We start from the raw sequence: 18,950 nt of genomic DNA on the forward strand, positions 1-18,950 counted from the left end.
ATATGGACAACAACTGCAGGTACTCGGGAGGGAGGCTGGGGGAATCCTACAGAGGACAGTTCCCCAGACTCAGTCATACTCCCCCAGATGTCCCAGGCAAGGATTCCTTTGGATTCTCTGAATCTACTGATACCTGATAATGTACCAGGAGTTCTGAATTTCTGAGGTTGGAGGAAAACACAATACAGGGTATATATCACACTAGCATATCCTGACAGAACATGGAAATCAAGCCGGTCACTGTGGCAGGTCGCTGTGGCAGCCAGGGCGCTTGCTCATCCTGTTTTGATGCGGTAGGGAGCTGGGCTCTATCGTGTGTCAGCCACAGTGTGGTTTGCAGCTCCCCCCGCCACCTGTCATGTTGCTAGGAGATTTCTTTCCCCACAATAGGTATTATAAGGTGCTTGGCAAGGAGGGCCCCTAATGCCATCGTACATTTCCAGCCCATTTGTCTGATTTATATGTCCAAATGGCCATTTAAAAATTCCAAATCAGGCTTTGTCAGGCAGCTCCACTCTTTTGTCATCTGCAAATCAAACTGTTATGTCTAAAAGCCATAAATACTGAATGACTTCCATGCACAGCCTCAAAGCAGGTGTCCGAGACTCATCAATATGGAATCACACAGTTGGGATATTTATAAGCAGCATAGCCTGAAAATGTGCCCACTCCCTGCTTTCTTCAGCAGAATTTAGCTTTTCATATAACATTTCAGGTCTATCTCCCGAACATAAACAAGATATCAATGCAAGCGGTATTGGATTATCTCTATACCAAGCAGTTGTCACCTAACTTGGACCTGGACCCACTGGAATTAATTGCCTTGGCAAACAGATTTTGCCTGCCACACTTGGTTGCACTTGCAGGTAAGGCTGATGACTCGGGGCCATACAGTGTCTGTCATATTTATCAGAATCACATTTAAATAAAAATAAGATTTCCAGGGAATAAAGATTTATTTTTTATCACCAGAAATAGGACTGGCTCGTACAGGGTGATATGAGTGGATCAACTTGTATCAGACCGCCCAATTCAATTCCACAAATATTGCTTAAGCACCTCCTTTGTGGTAGGCCCTGTTAGGTGATGCACATGCGAAGTTGAGCAATGCATGACCCCTGCCCTGGAGGCACACGCTCTGTGCATGCTGAATCATTTGTGCTCCTCGGAATTTGAAATAAAACTATTCTGTCAACATTATCCCCTTAATATGTGCGCAGACACAGTCTTTAAGAAAGAGGCAGTAGACGCAGTGGTTAAGAACAGAGACAACAGAGCCGGACTGCCTAGGTCCAAACCCTGGCTCCACCTTTTACTGACTAGGTGACTTTGTCCTTTTCTTGACCTTAGCTCTGTCTCAGCTTCCTCGCTCTTTAAAATGGGGATAATGTTACTTGTACCATTGAGTTGTTATGAAGATTAAATGAGCTGGAATATATAAAGTCCTCAGAACAGTGTCTGGCGCATAGTAAGCGTTATGTAAGTGGTTTTCTTAAAGCTATTTTAGAAAGTGTTCTGACATTGTCAAGTTCATTTTGGGAGAAAGAGAGAAAAGGGAGACTTGGCTTAACTTCACAAAATCTTTTGTATCATTTTTGGATTTGTTCAGTTGGTAAGCTGAAACAGGTCTAAATAAAATATATTCATTTAAACACCTTTTTCTTGAATTTAAGCCTTCAATATCATTTATCGAAGGTGTTAATTCACAATTTGGGTGTTTATCACTATATTTAGTTGATTCCTAACTATCACCATAAAAGCAGAGACAGTGCCTGTTTTGTTCACTGGCCTTTCTCCTGCACATAGAAAAATGCCTGAGTGTATTAGGTTCTCAATAAATAGTTGTTGAATAATTGATGAATGCAAGTGAATGTATGAACAAACCAACCAGTCGTATCTGCACTTGACTTTCTGGCAATGTCTTTAGAAAAAAGACTAATTTATCTGTCCTCCATGTTCCTGCTACACACAACAACCTGGAGATCAAAATTCTCTCTTTGCCCTACTTCTTCCTCTAAATCCCTATTAGTTGTTTTTTTTTTTTTTTAACTTTTTAACTAATATACCTGAAGCCATAGATCCAAGTGAGTGCACTACTTTTTAAATACTAACTCTAGGAGGCTACGGTGGAAAATTACTTTTTTCAGAAATATGAGTTCCAATCCATTTAAATTATCCACAGGTTTTATAATATTTGCCCTTTCAGGATAAATTTGATTTTTTCTAATTGTCAAAAGTAACGTGGAGCCAAATCTGTCAAAAAATGTTTGTGATCAATTTCAGAGTAGTACCATTTTTGCTAAAATATGAAGTCTGGCAATAAAAACATGGCATTGATTTCTTCATGAAATTTTATTTTTTAATTGACCCAGATAAAGCTTCTTGTGGGAACTCCAGACTTTTATGTACATACAGTTTTGTTACTAAATGCTGTTATTACTATTATGATCATTTAATATAAAAACAGCTTCCCAAGATGATTCCTTTAATGATTTTTAGTCCTCGTTTCATACTGTCTAGCGTAGAGTGTTTAGAATATGATGTTTAAAAATCAGTTTCTGGGGTGACAATGCTTTGCGAGCCAGCATTAAATGAATGTCAAGAAATGTTGCAGTTACTTAAAATTAAAAAGGCCAGGTGACTGCTCTGGGAAATGTGGTTTCTGTGTTTGTCAAGCCAGCTGATGAGGGTTGTGCCAAAGAAACCATTCAATTCCAGATGCCATACTGACCAGATATAGGCACGCTGACTTACAAGCACGTGGAGCCAGACCAAAAAGGAAGCATGCTTTGGACAATATACTGGATTAGAAGAACAAATGCAATGCTAGAGATGACATCAACATCAAAGAGCTAAAAATGCTGAGCTGAGACTGTACCCACACATGTCTATCCCAGAGGCAGGTGACAGCCCACACGGAGGCAAGAGACAGTGAGCTCAGCCTCAGACCATAATTTAAATTCGGCTTGGAAGCCTGGAACGCAAGCTCCCAGACAGACATGGCTCTCCCAGCTGGAATTTTGTTCCTTCTGACTGAAGGTCTCCCCAGGCTTTGGAATCCAAGAGGTTGAACAATACGGCATCCACCTGTAGCTGTTGAGACAGACGTACGCAGTCCCATTTCTAATTCCCTAAATAGACTTGTTCCTCTGTCACTCAGTCTCTCCACTGGCAGAGGTTATGGAGAATTGGAGCAATGTGAGTGGGAAACTGTCGAACAGGAACGTGTCTAGAATCTAGAGGATTCCAGGAAGGTGGTAGACTGTCCAGAACCACACTGTCCAGAACTTTCTGCCCTGAGGGAAACATCCTACATCTGTCCAGTAGAGTGGTCACATGTGGCCATTGAACACTTAATGCAGGCAACGTGACTGAGGAACTGAACTTTTAATTTGATTTAATTATAATTAATTTTAGTCTCATGTGGCCAGTGGTTATCATCCTGGACAGGACAGTACAGGATGGGAGGATTCTGGCTATTTCAGAAGCACGAACAAGAGTCCGCAGAGATGTCGGTACAATGGCTGGCGACCAGGACTCCGCATACAAAAAAGGCGGTCAGAACAGACCCTGGATGCAATTTGCATGTGTGCTCATGTCCCATAGTCCCTCCTTTCTTAAGTGGTTCCAGAGCAACCCCTCCAGGCAAGATATCTGCTTGCAGGGTGTGGTTTAACATTCTCCCGCCCCCCTCTCTTCCCCAGAGCAGCACGCTGTTCAGGAGTTGACCAAGGCCGCGATGAGTGGCGTGGGCATTGACGGGGAAGTGCTCTCTTATTTGGAACTGGCCCAGGTTTGTAACAGTTTGCTTTTCACCTTTTAAGTGTATTCAATCAGTTCATTTAATGCTGATAAAACATTCCACTGCTGCATCTGTCTAAATAAAGATGTCACCACTGAGTCACAGAGGCCCCCTGTGTACGCTAAGAAGATCTGAGAGTTTTACGTTTCATGCACCGTTCAGCCTGCTGGGCTTCATTTGAAAAAACAACAAGGACCCCTGCCCCACACCAGTCCCATTGTCCCCTAAGGCACCAGCTTCACTCGTGGGAGGACCACTTGGGGCATGATAGGGGGGAGGTTTTTGTCTCTCTTCCTTCTTTGGATTCTTGGACATGTATTTGGCCAAGAACAGACAGTTTCTAGAATTCCGTGAAGCCCTGTAATGCCCCCCTGCTGGAGTTTTCTAAAGTCAGTAGTTGTTAATCTTGAGATCGTAATTCCATAATCCCAGTGCACACTTGCCCTCTTCTTCCAGAGAAGGTCCAAGATGCAGTTTCAGCTTCATCACTGAATAACTTCCTCCAAGCACACAGCCTCAATTTCCTCATCCATAAAAAATGGGGGAGGCAATTCACACCCCACCGGCCTTATGGATTATTGTGAGAATCAAGAGGGAGAGAATGTTCAAGAAAGAGCACTAAAGAGTGGAAGCTAATGTGGAATTCCACTAATGTGGAATTATCTAGTGCCCGGCATAGACTGATTAACAATGAGTTTGCACTCTGAGAGAACTAAGAATAAATTCTTCAGTCTTTTCTTCAGCCTGCTGGGTTTGGCTTCCTTTGCTCCCTCTCTTGGGTAGGGCAGTGGCTTATGAAGCCTTGGGGCAGGCAGTTTAAACCAATATTTCTCAATCAAGGGTGAGGAGGTGGCATATCGCAGGTGTTGCTCAGGCCCTTCCAACTGTGGCCATAGGAGACGGCTCAGGTTCAAAAGGAGGGAAGGTAGAGTAGAACTTTACGGCGGCCTATTCATTCGGATTTTAACATTCAACAAATATTTGTTATTGTCTCCCCAAGTACCCTAGGCAGAGGACAAGTACATACAAGTGTAGATTCTCTGCCCTTGGGGCAATCATAAGCAAGTGAGAGAAACAGACACGAACACAAATTGTTAAAGTTAGAAGTTGTGAGAACAGACAGGTATTGCAGTAAAACCATCAAGTCCCCGTCAAAACTGGCTGTCCACATTTGGAATTTTCAGTCTTTTGAAACAGGCCTGGGGGACAGTTTATGACTGACTTGTGCTCCTCTGGGAAGGACTCTTCCTGGAGAAAAATGAAATGACACAGAATTTCACAGAGGGCCAGTCCACTTGGGGTAATGATTTGTGGTGTGTCTATTTGTCTGCTCTGTGTTTCTGCCTTGTCTCCCCCACCCAGCCGCACACACACGCCCTGCAAGAAAATAATATAATTACTGTACTGCTAATCCCTGGCGACCTTTGGCAGGAAGAGTTTAGGGTAGAGTCTCCCACATCTTAGCTCATTTATTAGACCCTAGCCCAGTGATGTGCTGACAAGTGTTTAACAGTCAGCTTGGGGACAGGTGGGAATCTGATCTGTTGCATTTTTCAATTTCTGTGGTGTAAATACTCCCACCACAACCAATGTAACAACATGAAGTCACTGAACTCAGAACAGGGAAGAAATACACACAGTTGACTCTCTGGAGCAAGTACAAGCCAACCTGGCTTACCACTGCCCCGTCTGCTTTCAGAAAGAAATCTAACATCAAGATAGGTTGAGTCCGGGCACAGTGGTTCACACCTGTAATCCCAGCACTTTGGGAGGCGGAGGTAGGAGGATCACTTGAGGCCAGGAATTTGAGACCAGCCTGAGCAACAGAGCAAGACCCTATCTCTACAAAAAATGTTCTTAAAATATTAGCTGGCCATGGTGGCACGCACCCGTAGTCCCAGCTACTCGGGAAGCTGAGGCAGGAGGATCACTTGAGCCCAGGAGTTGGAGGTTCCTTTGAGCTAGCTGATGCCAAGGCACTCTAGCCCGGGCAACCACTGGCCTTCACAGTAGAGATACGGGCCACAGAGGAACCATGCTGTAGACTCCAGGGTTTCACTTGACCAAAGAAACATCAAGAGCAACAGATAACAGAAGGGAGGCCTGAGATGAGTGTGGACAGAAAGGGTGAGGGGTCAGGAGAGTCCCAGATCTGGGGAGGGAAGGGGGAGTTGACTGTTGATTTTTGAGCATCAGGCCTTTTTTAGTCACAGCTACCTCAGCCGCCACCTTCCTGAGCATTGCTCAGAAAGGGTGGAGCGCTTGGATCCCTCCCATCCTGCCCAGACCGCCTGCTCTTATGTAACCAAAGGACAGGTATAGGACAGTCACACATACTACAGTCTCCTCTTTCGGATCTTTGGCCCCAGCAAGCCGAGCTCTGACATGCGACACGGAGTATTCCGTTGCCGAGCTTCCTTAAACAGAGATGACATCGCCGCTCTCTGCTGTTGGCCGGTGCCTTCCAGAGGCCAAGTGGCTTATCACTAGAGGGCCAGGTGATGGGGGAGGGTGGGAGGGCGAGGTTGACTTTAAACTGGTGATCTGATACCGTGATTATTTTAGGTGCATCTATCACAGTGGGGAAGGGAAGGGTGTGCCCAACATGACACTGGCTGTCATCAGAGCCATGGCCAAAGTCGAAACAGTGAGATCAAAACAAAGGTCTACTGAATTAATTATACAAGCCCTTCATTTCTTTTCACCCCTACAATGGCTTCCAATTTCTTTGTAGCCACACTTTAGAAAATTCAGTCTGACCCCCTTTTGGTCACTTTGTCTGCAGTTTCACAATGCCCACCAGTTGGCTGCCTGGTGTTTGCACCACATCTGCACCAACTACAACAGCGTTTGTTCCAAGTTCCGCAAGGAAATCAAATCAAAATCTGCAGGTGAGACTATGCACAGAACAACACCTCCCCCTCCCCCTCCCCCACCCCCCATTCATCCAGTTTTCCTCCCCTCTGGCTGAAGCATTTACCTTCCATGTCCCTGGGAAGGACGTGGTTAGCAGACAGCTCATGGACAAGTCCTTGAAACTGGTGGGCAGTCACATACTCATGTGATATGACACAAGGAACTGTCGACCTGGGGATTTGGGTGGGCTGGGGCTCAGGGTGCCCGCCGCAGAGCATGCTGAAGTAGCGGTGCTGCCCCTTGTCTGGGGAGGTATGCATGGGAGCAGACTCAGACTCCGAAATCAAGTGGCCCGGGGTTCAGGTTCTTTGTGCCCAACTGCATGACTAGAGGCAAGAGATTCTTCCTCTTAGAACTTTAATGTCCCCTTTTGCAAATGTGTCCTAATCATAGTCACTGCCCCATCGAGTTGGTGAGAGGATATTTGAGAAGCGTTAAGCCCAAGGCCTAGCACACAGAAACGATGAATGAGCAGCAGGTGTTATCATCTGCGTCTTTGCTTCCCCAGACAACCAGGAATACTTTGAGCGGCACCGCTGGCCCCCCGTGTGGTACCTGAAGGAAGAAGACCACTACCAGCGCGTGAAAAGGGAACGGGAGAAGGAAGATATTGCACTAAAGAAACATCACTCGAGACGAAAGTGGTGCTTTTGGAATTCATCTCCAGCGGTCGCCTGAAGAGGAAGAGGAAAAAAAAACAAATCCGTAATCTGATATGCCACTTTTCAAAGCACTACTGTAAAATTAGTCTTCTTCTTAGCGATATGATGTAGTTCAGGTTTCAGGCACTGACCTTCCTCCACTTTTGTGCATTTATCTTGTTAGGATCAAAGCACAAGCTCACCATCAATGAGCCTGGACAAAAAGGGAAGCTGACTCACTGCATTCCTTAAATGAATATGTATATATATATTTTTTTTGTTAGGAGGCTTAATAAACTTTAGTCCATTATTTTGGGTTTTTTTTATACAAAGAAAAAAAATCCAGCTTTCATGTTTCTGATTCCAAATTGGAAAATATTTTTATATGGTCTCTTGTATTTTGTTGAAATGAAAATACTATGTATTACTTTATTTTACAGGCCACAAATTGACTACAAAGTCGCCCTGTGATTTCTCTTTGCCCACGTGACCACCAAGCATTGTTACATAATTAGAGGGTTATCCTTTTGTTGTGAAGTAAAGGGTGGGACTTACATCCCCCCAAAGTGCAAGCTGGAGAGTGTTTAATCTTTGTTCTGCTGAATAACATCGGTATCATTACCAAGTCAACTCCAAGAATGTGTATTTACAATATTTGCCGTGTAAGTGCTACTAATTATATGGTTATACGTGCCATGTAAAATATAGTGATATCAAATATTCTGTTGTTTCAAATGTTAGATTCAAAAGGATAATCTTTGTAATCATTAGAAGGGCTTATTAAATCCCAGCATTATCCAGGGCAAGCTCGCTGGTGGACCTGAATACGTAAGATACCATTAGAGCACTGGTGTTTGGATTGCCGTGTCAGGGTTTGTGTCTCTCAGTGTTCCTTGATCTTGCCATGCCTCTGCATGCAGATTCTCCACTGACTTGAACTGAGATGGGCAAGAGTCCCCCGACTCCGTCCCGCCATCTACAGGCTTGTCACATCTCACCACCGAAAACAGGCTTCCTCAGGTCTCTCACCTGTGGCCAACTTCACTTTATAAGACCCATCTTTTTAACTCTTCCCAGGGAAAATCCATGTCGCCGCAGAAGTAGGCTGAGGCAGACCACCCACTCCTGCTGCAATTCAGCAGGGCCTGTGAAAGCACAAAGCTGGAGGCCGGGTCCCTGCACTCTCCAACACAGAAAGGACTCTAATTCCAAGAGTCTAAGAAATGGTGCTATTGTGAGTTAGTTCTGACCCTTTGTCATTCTGAGTTTTCAGTGTTAAACTAGAAAGCGTAGGGCAGGGGAGCTTTCATGAGGCAGTCAATCATTACTTCTGTGTAAAGTAAAATGTTACAGCACACACATCCACACACACACACACACACACACACACACACACACAGCATTTTAAGGCCACAGCTCCACACCTGCCGTGGGACGTTGTGTGACGAGGGCTGCTGCTCATTCTGTTGGAAGGTCAACTTACTGATGCTAAGGGCTGTTTCTTGTTCTTATTTTTTTTCGTTTGTTTAACTTTTCAGAGAAGATGGAAAAAAGATAGCTGAGTCCAAACCCCAATGTTGACAGCCGTATGCATTTGCAAATCTATTTAGATTACAGGTGGCCCTCTATTACTGGCAGTGGAAACATACCAGATACGAGAGCTTGGAGAGGCCCAGAAATGTGTCACCTTCTCATGACAAAAGAGGTGGCAGTGGAGTAGAGATAGTTGTAAATGCAGCCACCTTAATTTTTTTTCAATAGGGTTGTAAATCATTAATGCAAGAAGAAAGGAGATGGAATGAGAGGATAAATGTCAAGACTCAGGAAGAATTGGCATGTATCCCATCATAAAATAGTAGAGGTTGAGTTTTCAATGAGTAGTCATAGGTGAATTTTTTACAACCAAAGCTCCCATTTGATTGTAATCTTGCCAAAATGTCATGGACATATAAGTGAACTTGGGGTATAAGCAATAATATCCACTAGCGTTGTTATCAGCTGCTGTAACCAAGTGGCTGGTTCATTTGGTTGATGCTGATTATGGCCTTTAACCTTGGTGGTTTCTTGTGTGTTTTTTATTTCACAAAAAGCCAATAAAATTGTTTAGCTATAAAATGCCTCCAGTTTTGTTTTAAGGACTTCCATCATATCATGCCTGTAATTTAATAGCTTTTTGGTACTGGGTCATGGGGGCTTGTGTGTGTGCCAGTCACAGAGCAGTTTGAATGACTTGTCATCTTCATTTTTAGTATTGTCAGCAGATATTCCAATGCCATAATGTAAACAAGGTGTCTGGCTCTTTGCTCTTGACTAATACACACATCACTAGGCACAGTGCAGCCTTGGGAGATAGACGCCTCTATCCTAATGGACTTATTATAATCTGGGTTTGGACAATTCTGCCAGCAATTAAGTGAAAGGTCAGAGTTGGTGGGCTCATGTAGAAGTCTTTTCTTCAGAAGAAGGTCTGAGAAAGGCTTTAGGAAAACATTGTAAACAATATCAGGACCCCTACATAGTACAATGGTTACCCAAGCTCAGAGGGAAAGAGTCTTCAGATTTCACAGGGGCACTTCTGAGTGACAAGTATTAATAGCTGTAACTCCAATGGGAAGGAATTGACCACTCTATGAAACAGCTGTAAAAAGAAGACAATGCAATTGCCAACACATTCCCACACCATTTCAAGGTGGGTGGTCCCATTTATGGCACCCTTTACATAAGGCATACCAGTGGAGTCTCTGTTAAAAGTCTTGGTCTATGTTTCTCCTACGGTGATGCCTGGAAAATCATCAGGGACTTCAACACCCCTGGATTGGCATTTGGAGAATCACAAATCCTACTGGTCTAGAGAGAACTCAAATGTTTTCATTGTGGACACTCAAAAGGAAAAGTCCAATGTTTCCAAAACTTTTTATCACATGTGCTTCCATCGTAGGGTAGTTCTCGGTTGTTGAATTGATTCAGTCTTTCATCGCTCTGACATTGGCTAAGTAGAATGAATTCTACTAGTCATAGGGAAAAACAAGTGAATCCGGAGTTTGGAAACTGTTTTGTGTGCACGGCATTTCTGAAATGAATGCTTGTCTGCAAGCTGAAGATCTGCCAGCCCTTTTCTTGAATTAGATATCTCATGAATTGAGATATAGATATAGTTATATTAATATCTCTTAATGGTTGCTAGTGGACAAGTAACAAACATTTATCTAGAAAAATGTTATTAGTGCATAAAAGTTGTAGAGGTGAAAGTTAACCAGGGAGAATGCATTATATGTGTATAGGTGTGTAAGTAATCAAAAAACAGCATAACAAAGGAAAAAAGGCTAAAGACAATTAGGAAGGAAGGAAGGAGGGAGGGAGGGGAGAGGAGGCAGGGAAAGAAGGCAGGAAGGAGAAGGTCGATAGAGCAAAGCCACGGAGTTGAATTAAGCACTCTGAGCCACGGATGTACTTTCTTTCAAAGTGCTAATTTACAAGATTACCACATATCTCATGACTTAATTCATTCTCTGATAAAGACTTTGTTCTCTTGAATTTCCAGTTAGGAAGCAGGGGATATATGCAACATGAAAGGTTTAGACTTAGACATGAATATACTATGGTGGGATCACTGGTGACCTCCTGTAAAAGCAATGCTTCTGTAGAAGCAATGCCATTCCCTTTGGCTGTATTTGAAAATTCCCGCCCTACACCCCATGCTGTAAATTGGATATTTTTACTTAAGCTATTTAGATACATCGTTTTTTACTGGGTTAATATGCTCATCAGATATTTACACACTGTAGTCTATAAGATAAGGAAATAATTTATGAACAGAAAACTCTTGGATGGAAACCAGTAAATCATGCAGTTGCACACCCATAGACAGAGTGTTATAAACAGTAGCAGACATGAAGCAACTTGCCAGCACCTCACCCACTGCTCACAGTTTCCGCAGAACAGAACACCTTAGTGCCATGGATTTCCAGTAGAACACAGATGTAATGAGTGCTACCTAAATGTGCCCCCATGGAAGGAATATTTAAGTTCTTTGAGCCTGAATAAATTCTCAATCCCAAAGACAAGAATGGTTAGATATTATAAGCAATTAATGAGAAAAGAACTTGATTTACTTCTTTCTGCTTAGATGCCAACCAAAATTTGGGCATTTTTTTCATTCCCTCCCAATCTGATGAAAGGAGTTTCACCTGATTTGATAATTCGTGGCTATGGAGTCCCATTTGGGTTGATACACCCATGGAAGGTTAAGTTTGACTGTTGTGTGAAAAGATACACAAACTCTCTAAGCTTCAGTCATCTAGAAAATGGGAATAGGTTTCACCGAGTTCCCAGTACAGGTTAAATGAGATAATTAGGTAAAGCACTTAGCATAGTACCTTGCACATAGTAAGTACTCAGTAATTGGAAGCTAAACAGAAATGAAGGTGAACCTGTATACTTAGCACGTCGAAAACCAAAGCAAGAAATCTGAGAGGAAAGGCAACCATGCATGTTACCAAATAGAACAATGTGGTCTTTTGCTGCCAGTTTCTTCAACTAAGCACCAACCTTGCTGCTGAGTGCTTCATGACAGTGGTTAAAGAATTAGAAACTAAGAGCTGTGGGAAGGTAAAAATAGTAAAAATAATGGGCAGAGGAGGGTGGCACTTTCTAAGAAGGCATTTCCCCTCACTGGGCCTCTCTTGTGCTACTGAGTAAGGTTGGGCCACCTCAGGGTTAAGCTTGGCTGAGCCTCTGATCCACTTGGGGCACTTTCTTCTTTATTGTTCCCAATCATTTTTTTCCTTCGTTTTTTTTCGAAGGTTAGATGCAAAAAGTCTAGTTAGCCGTGCTCCTCAGTGCTTGGCACATGGCCACCCTCGGTCAATGAAGACCCTCCCTTTTTCATCTTCTTCTTCCACAATATCCACTCCCACCTTGTGTTCAATCTATGCCTTTAAGCACGTGGGCTTCCCTTTATACAGTGTTGTCTCACAAGCACAATCATTACACAAATGGTGTTATGCAACAAATTCTATTCTGTGACTTGTGATTTGCTTTTCTAACTCCACACTGTTTTGGAAATCTAACCACGTTACAATATGCCTGTCCATGGCTTAGTGTCCCCTAAATGGCATCTGCCACATTCTCTTCTCCCATTCTGGAGGTGATAGGACCACTAGTCAATCCTGGCTCCTTGGCCCTGCAGTGACCCTCCCTGTACATGCCCTGGGGGGGGGGGGGCAGATGCAAAAGAGATTCCAGGTCCCACTCCAGATGTACTGAACCAAACCTCCTGAGCTGATGGGCTTGTGTTGGGACACTGAACTCCATGATGAAAATCCTTCCCTACCCCAGCACAAAGACAGTAGGATTGGACAGAATTCGAGAGTCTGAGACTCTAGCTGCCCTCTGACCAGCAAGAAGAGAAATTAGATTTAGCTTCCTGTCACCTGAGAGACTTACAGAGGCTTTCCTGGTCATGAAAGGAATCGGCTATTAGTGTGAGTTATTCCATCCCATCTGGCCTTGGCATTTTGTGTCATCTGATGCAAGACAAGAGGCCAAGGTGATTTCTTAAGAGCCGCTGGAATACTAAAATTCCTAGTTTTCTGCCTCAAAAAAAAAAAAAATCTGCTGGCTTGATCTCATCATTTGACAATGTATTCAACTATAAAAATGCCATGTTCTATACCATAAATATATATACTTTTTATTTGTCGATTATACCTTAATAAAGCTGGAAGGGAAAATTCCCTAGTGAGCTTGTGCACATGCATTGAAGGTTACCTTCTAATTTTGTTCTTTTGCATATGAAATCTAAAGAAAAAGTAACCTGCCAGTATAAATTCTGTGGATTGTTCAAACTGTCTCGCAAGTCCTGGACAAACCCTCTCTTGAACGTAAAGCTTTCCCTCTCTCCTAGCTTCACCACCACCTAATTAGATGGCGGGTGTTCAGACTGCCGTGATTTCTCTCTGTCCCACCCCCATTAACATGCTTGGACCCCACTGCCACCATCCCTGAGATATATACCTGAGAGATTTCTCTCAAAATAAGTAATTGTAATAAATGGCCAGACACTTGAAATTCTCAACTCTTAGAGAAACAGGCTTACCAATCTTTAAAAAAAAAGGCAGGGAAAATTGCTGTGCACTATCTCCCCAGCAAACCGCATGCTGCCAGCGGCTGGGCTCTTCTTTTGCATAACATTTGCATAGTTAGCCAGGGGGTGAGGCCTCGGGTATAGTAAGATGCACCTTCATACATGCTCTTTCAGTTTTATTCAAACGTTTCCGTTTTATTCAAATGTCTCCATGCCCGACTGGATGGATCCATAATGTTCCAAACGGATCTTGGCACCACTTTCCCAGAGTCGAAAACACGGATGCACGAACCGTGAGTTCACAGATTTGAGCAAATATTCTGTGGCCAAGCACTGTAAGTACTTGGCATGTGCTCCTCTCCCTGAGTTTCCACAACATCTTTGGGGAGCATAAGGGTTCCCCAGGGCAGACTCTCGCGGGGAAGATTCACAAGCTAGTGGTTTATTTAGGAAGTGCCCTTAGATGAGAGGAGAAGGAGGGTGGCAGTGGGTACAGGGAAGGGGGGTAAGTTTCGGGAAGTCCAACTCAACGTGGTCTCAAGGGGTGCTCTGGAGGAATACAAACACGACCACACCATAGAGTTGCTTTTTATATTCCTGCACTGGGGGTCAAAGCGTAGGTGTTCAGGCAGTGGAGGGGGAGGGGATAAGGTAACCGCTGGGATTTCAGGCTGGGGAGTTGGGAAAGTGGCCCCAGCAGCGACGGGGACATCCTCCAATGACAGTCGCAGATGCCATCTCTTAAAGGCAAACCAAAGAACACGGAAGCTGGGAAGGAGCACCCAGAAAAGTAAAAAGAATGTAAGGACACCTGGAAGGAGCGCAGAGTGATCTCCCCACTAACCTCTATTTCGAAATTCTGAAAAACAAGCTGGACTATTTGATGAGGGTGCACTGATGGAAGTTTTGTGTACCAACAGGAAAATATGGATGAAAAAAAAATGCATCTTTTTTTTTTGCAGCTGTGTCAATAAAAACTCAAATCCATTTGCAGAACATCAAGAAAATTCATTTTAATTAATTTTTCAAAATTATAGAACCTCAAACATTTTTTCCTCCCCCAAATGTACACAAGACTTATTTGAAAGGGCATCATTGAATTTGTGAAATCAAACTTTGCAATGATGTACTGGAACCTAAACAAATTTCTGCCACGCAACGTTTTATAGACCTTCACAGATTTATTTCTGAAAAAGGCTCAGGATGGCAATTCAGATTCTCCCTCATCACCCACATCACCCCCCTACACACGCACAGAAGCAATTAAGTCCAGGAGAAACTAATCAAAAATTAGAGATTTGAGGTAGACTTTTAAATTTTTTATTTAAAGACCAACTGTCTGATTTCCATGGGATTCACTGCCTGATTTTTATTTCACCTACCATATGACCTAAAAATAAAAATAAAATAAAATAAAAAAGGTCATTGCTCAAAGCCCAGGTACTGGAATCTAGACCTGACTCCTGGTCTTTATCAGTGGAGCTTTCCTCTAACTGTCCAAACCCTAAGCAACCCTGCCAGCTGCGACACACAGCAACATCTTTCCTTGGATCATTTTTCTGGTTTTGTTCATACAATTATGTAGGGAGCAGAATGGTTTTATTGATCCACAGATCTTCTTTCAACTTGCTGAAGGAAGATAGGAAGAATAAACATCTGAACTCATCCTAGTGGGTATTTTTTTATTATTTTTTCATAGTTTGGGTTGTTTCTGAATGATGGATGCATTGGTTGGAAACAGGGGTGAATGATGTCTTTATGTGTAATGGTAATCTTTGTTTAAACTAGCTCCTTCCAAAAACGGCATTCCTCTCTCAGTTTCATTGGGATGCTCTTCCCAACTATGTATGTCCTTTATGCATTCTGCTTTAGCAGAAATGATTGCATTCATAACCAATCAGAATCTCTCTCTCACTTGTCTTAAAAACACTTGGTATGAGCAAGGCCCGCAGGTGACAGCCATGAAAAGATACACCCATTAAGAGTGTCTTGACCCAAAATCTACCTAGGAAGTCAAGGCCTTCCAGGTGGAAGATAATTTCAGATCTCATTTCTACTAAAACAACCCACCTGATAAACCACCCTTTGCTCTTTAAGTCTGGAGAACACATTACAGCTGTCATTTTTCCATCCCACCCCCCTCCATCACTCCACTCCCAAGCCTGACCCCTGCATCCAGGCCTGGCCCCATAGAAATTCCATTTGACCAACATCACACCATATGCAAACAGGTGATGCAAATGAAGGTCTAGATGTTTTGCGATGGGACAGGCAGAAAACGTCCAGTTTTCAAATCTCACAGAGGTTCATATTGAATATCCTATGACCCAAAATCTCTGGCAATCAGAACTGACTTTCTCACGCATTCTATTTTGCCAGGAGGGAACTTCATTTCCTTCAGTCCTGGAAATTTCTTTAACCAGCATGGTACCAATTACGTACCTCTTATCTTGGGAAGCCTGGTGATCATATGTCTATTCAGCCCTCCTCCTGCCTTTCCAAAGGCTTGATCTGAAAATTATTACAAATCATTTCGATTCATCTAGGACTTTTTGAACTTCTATGTACCAAAAATAGTATGAGACTCTGTCTTTGGCTTCAGAGGACATTTAATATCTGGTTGCAAACACCCAAATGATAACAATAAGATAATAAATGAACATACCAAAATTAATCCTATAGACCATGTGCGAAAAATTGGTTTCGTCTCATCTGCTGACTCAGATCAGTAATATGTGAGTATGTTGTGAGGGATTCCGAGGCACAGTCCAGGTCCAAGGACAAAGAGCACTAAGATTGCTTAACAGCATCTGATGTGGCTCTGGAAAAAGGGACGAGGAACATATTTGTCAGGGGTTTATTCATTCCACAAATACTTATTACGCTGATACCTACCTAACCTGTGTTAGTCACTTTTCAAAGTGCCAATGTCCCTATCATTATGAAATTTACATTCCATTGTGGGAGGCATGCAATGAAAACTAACTAACAAATATGTATTATTATCAGATAAGTGCTATGAAGGAAAAAAAGAAGAGGATAGAAAATGATGAGGAATACCATTTCAGCCAGACACAGCGGCACGTGCCTGTAGTTCCAGTTACTCCAGAGGCTGAAGTGGGAAGATTGCCTGAGCCCAAGAGTTCAAGTCCAGGCTGGGGCAACATAGCAAGACCCTATCTTTATAAAATACAAAAAGGAATACCTTTTATTTATTTATTTTTTTAGGAATACCATTTTAGACAAAAAGGTAGTCAGGGATATCCTCTCCAAGGAGGTTTTGTTTGAGTAGAGACCTGAATTAAGTGAGTCAGAATTTGGAGAGGACACACTCTACTCCACAACGTGTGGAGCCTCAGCTAAGACTTAAAGGACAGAGATGACTTAATATGTCACAAGGACTCTACCCTTATGACCTAATTACCTCCCAAAGGCTCCATCTCCGGGTACCATCACATTGGAAATGAACTGGGGCAGAGACAGAAGGCACAAACGTGCAGTCCATAACACCCTCTCCACGATGCTGGAGTATTGGGGACCCTCTTCCAGGGACCTCTCTGCCCCTAAATCTGCCCCTGCAGAGCAGCAGACAGCTTGGTCTGCTTGGTCTTTAGGTTTCCACTAAATAACCTCCTTCCCAAAGCAGAAAGGTGTGGTGACTCTCCCTATATATATCAACATGAAAATCACTCAAGGAACTTTGAAAATGACAGATTTTCCAAATCAGAATCTCTGGAGAAAAGGGCAGCCCAGGATTCTACATGTTTTAAAAGTTCTCCATTAAATTCTGATGACGGGCCACTGTGGGGAACAAGCTAAACTTAAATTGAAGGAAGATCTGGAGACTTTACAAGGTATCTATTTGCACAATTGATACACATGTGGGAAGGTCCCTCCTGAAATGGTGAGCTCATATTCAGCTGCCTGGAGTCAGGACATTGTGCAGTGGTGAGCAAGAAGGAAGGGGACCGTGTAAATCTCCAGCCTGCCCCCAAGAACTTTGGTCTGGTCCCCTGTGGGAAAGTGTGCAGAAACCAAGTGGCTGCTCTCATAATGGACTCTGGCCACAAGTAGCAGGGCCCCTGAATGATAGACACAAAATGAAAACTTACTTCCAGTGTTGTGCTGGTGCTGGCCTGCCCCAATTTAGGAGAACAAATTCTTACATTTTGGGGAATTTGCAAGACGGTAGACACCAAGTTGGCAGCTTGAACTCAGCCATGGTGGGAGTATTTATACCTTGGAAACTGGAAAACACCACAGATCAGAGCTTTTCTTTCTTTTTTATTTTCTGGAGAGCCAGTGAGTAAACATTTACCAGAACCCTACTGCCTTCTTCCCATTCTTTGGGAATACAGTACTTTTGGCACATAAAGCTTTTGACAGTCAGGCACATCATCATGGAGCCACCAGCAGCAGCAATGGGCGTGAGGTGTCTTCCTCAAGGAACTTGGAGGCAGGTGACATCAACAAGCAGGATGATTCAAAAGAATATAAGAAAACTGATGTAAGCATATGTGAAAGAAACACTGTCCCCTCCCAGGACAAGAGCCCCTCCAGCACTGTCACCTCTGGGGCTTCTGCCCTGCCCATATTCCCATCGGGGAGCTTGTTTGCCTGGGTGCATTTGTCTTCTTGAATGTTCCACTTCCGAGGGCTGTGATGACCAAAACAGCACTTCCACTAGACCATGTTTCTCCCTCCCTTGCCATTTAGTGTGAGCTCTATTATTCATGAACTCTTCTAATTTTCTTAATGCCAAAAGCTTTGCTGCCAGAAGCATGGAATTGATTTTGTGGAGTAGTTTGCACACTTTGAGATGCTCTCATTTACTTATCTGAAAGGATTGTACCCTGGGCTGGGCATTGCACTGGGCCAGGCAGTGCAGGGCACTGGGTTTCTGGGCCACATTTCCTTGGAAACCATAGTGCGCTGAGCTGAGGCCCAAGAAGAGCTCGGGGCACACTGACCCCCGCCCCCCACAACCCTGGCCCAGGGCGCGCCCAAGCCTTCCCCTGGAGTGGGTAAATGAGACTCCAAAGGCTACTGCCAATTCCACTGTGGCCAGCTCCCAGCTACAGAACTACTCTAACCAGATTTGTAAAAATGGATTCCACTGTGGACATTAAGCCTCCTAAATGGCCATGCCCCATTGGGCTCTGTTTACTCCGAATGAAGTGCATGGTGTGGTGGGAAAAGGATGGACTTGGCAACCAGATGCACTTGAGTCCAAACACCAGCCCTGCTGCTGCAGCAGTAACCCCGTCTCTCCCAGCCTCTGTTTGCTCCTTTGCAAAGTGGGCTAGTGTGCAAATTAAATGGTAAAACCACAGGAGCACCTCCAGTAGGCCTTGGCACAAATAAATGTCCAGTAACAGTGGTGCCCTCCGATTACCAAGAGCTTCTTCTTTTTACCAACCTCTTCTAAGCATTAATAAGGGCAAATTAAACTGTTTTTGAATCTCTTTGGCCCTTGTAGTAGGCAGAGTAATACCCCTCTCCCCAA

The 18,950-nt window shown here is 43.5% G+C and overlaps 1 protein-coding gene across 12 annotated transcripts in view; it reads left to right on the forward strand.

Moving 5' to 3' along the window:
* RHOBTB1 (Rho related BTB domain containing 1) overlaps nucleotides 1-9,474 on the forward strand; it is a 119,197-nt gene extending 109,723 nt beyond the window's left edge. For 9 of the 12 annotated variants that reach the window (XM_069460814.1, XM_069460822.1, XM_069460816.1 and 6 more), the window contains 4 exons: nucleotides 716-866; nucleotides 3,705-3,793; nucleotides 6,588-6,693; nucleotides 7,227-9,474. In XM_069460814.1, coding sequence (XP_069316915.1) covers nucleotides 716-866; nucleotides 3,705-3,793; nucleotides 6,588-6,693; nucleotides 7,227-7,396 — 516 coding nt within the window. In that variant the 3' untranslated portion in view covers nucleotides 7,397-9,474. Of the gene's footprint in view, nucleotides 1-715; nucleotides 867-3,704; nucleotides 3,794-6,587; nucleotides 6,694-7,226 lie in introns of those variants that run through there. The other 3 variants (XM_069460819.1, XM_069460825.1, XM_069460826.1) reach the window with 2 other exon arrangements.
* Nucleotides 9,475-18,950: the final 9,476 nt, after the last annotated feature.

The sequence above is a fragment of the Eulemur rufifrons genome, chromosome 28 (genome assembly GCF_041146395.1).
Source record: "Eulemur rufifrons isolate Redbay chromosome 28, OSU_ERuf_1, whole genome shotgun sequence".
Lineage (NCBI taxonomy): Eukaryota > Metazoa > Chordata > Mammalia > Primates > Lemuridae > Eulemur > Eulemur rufifrons.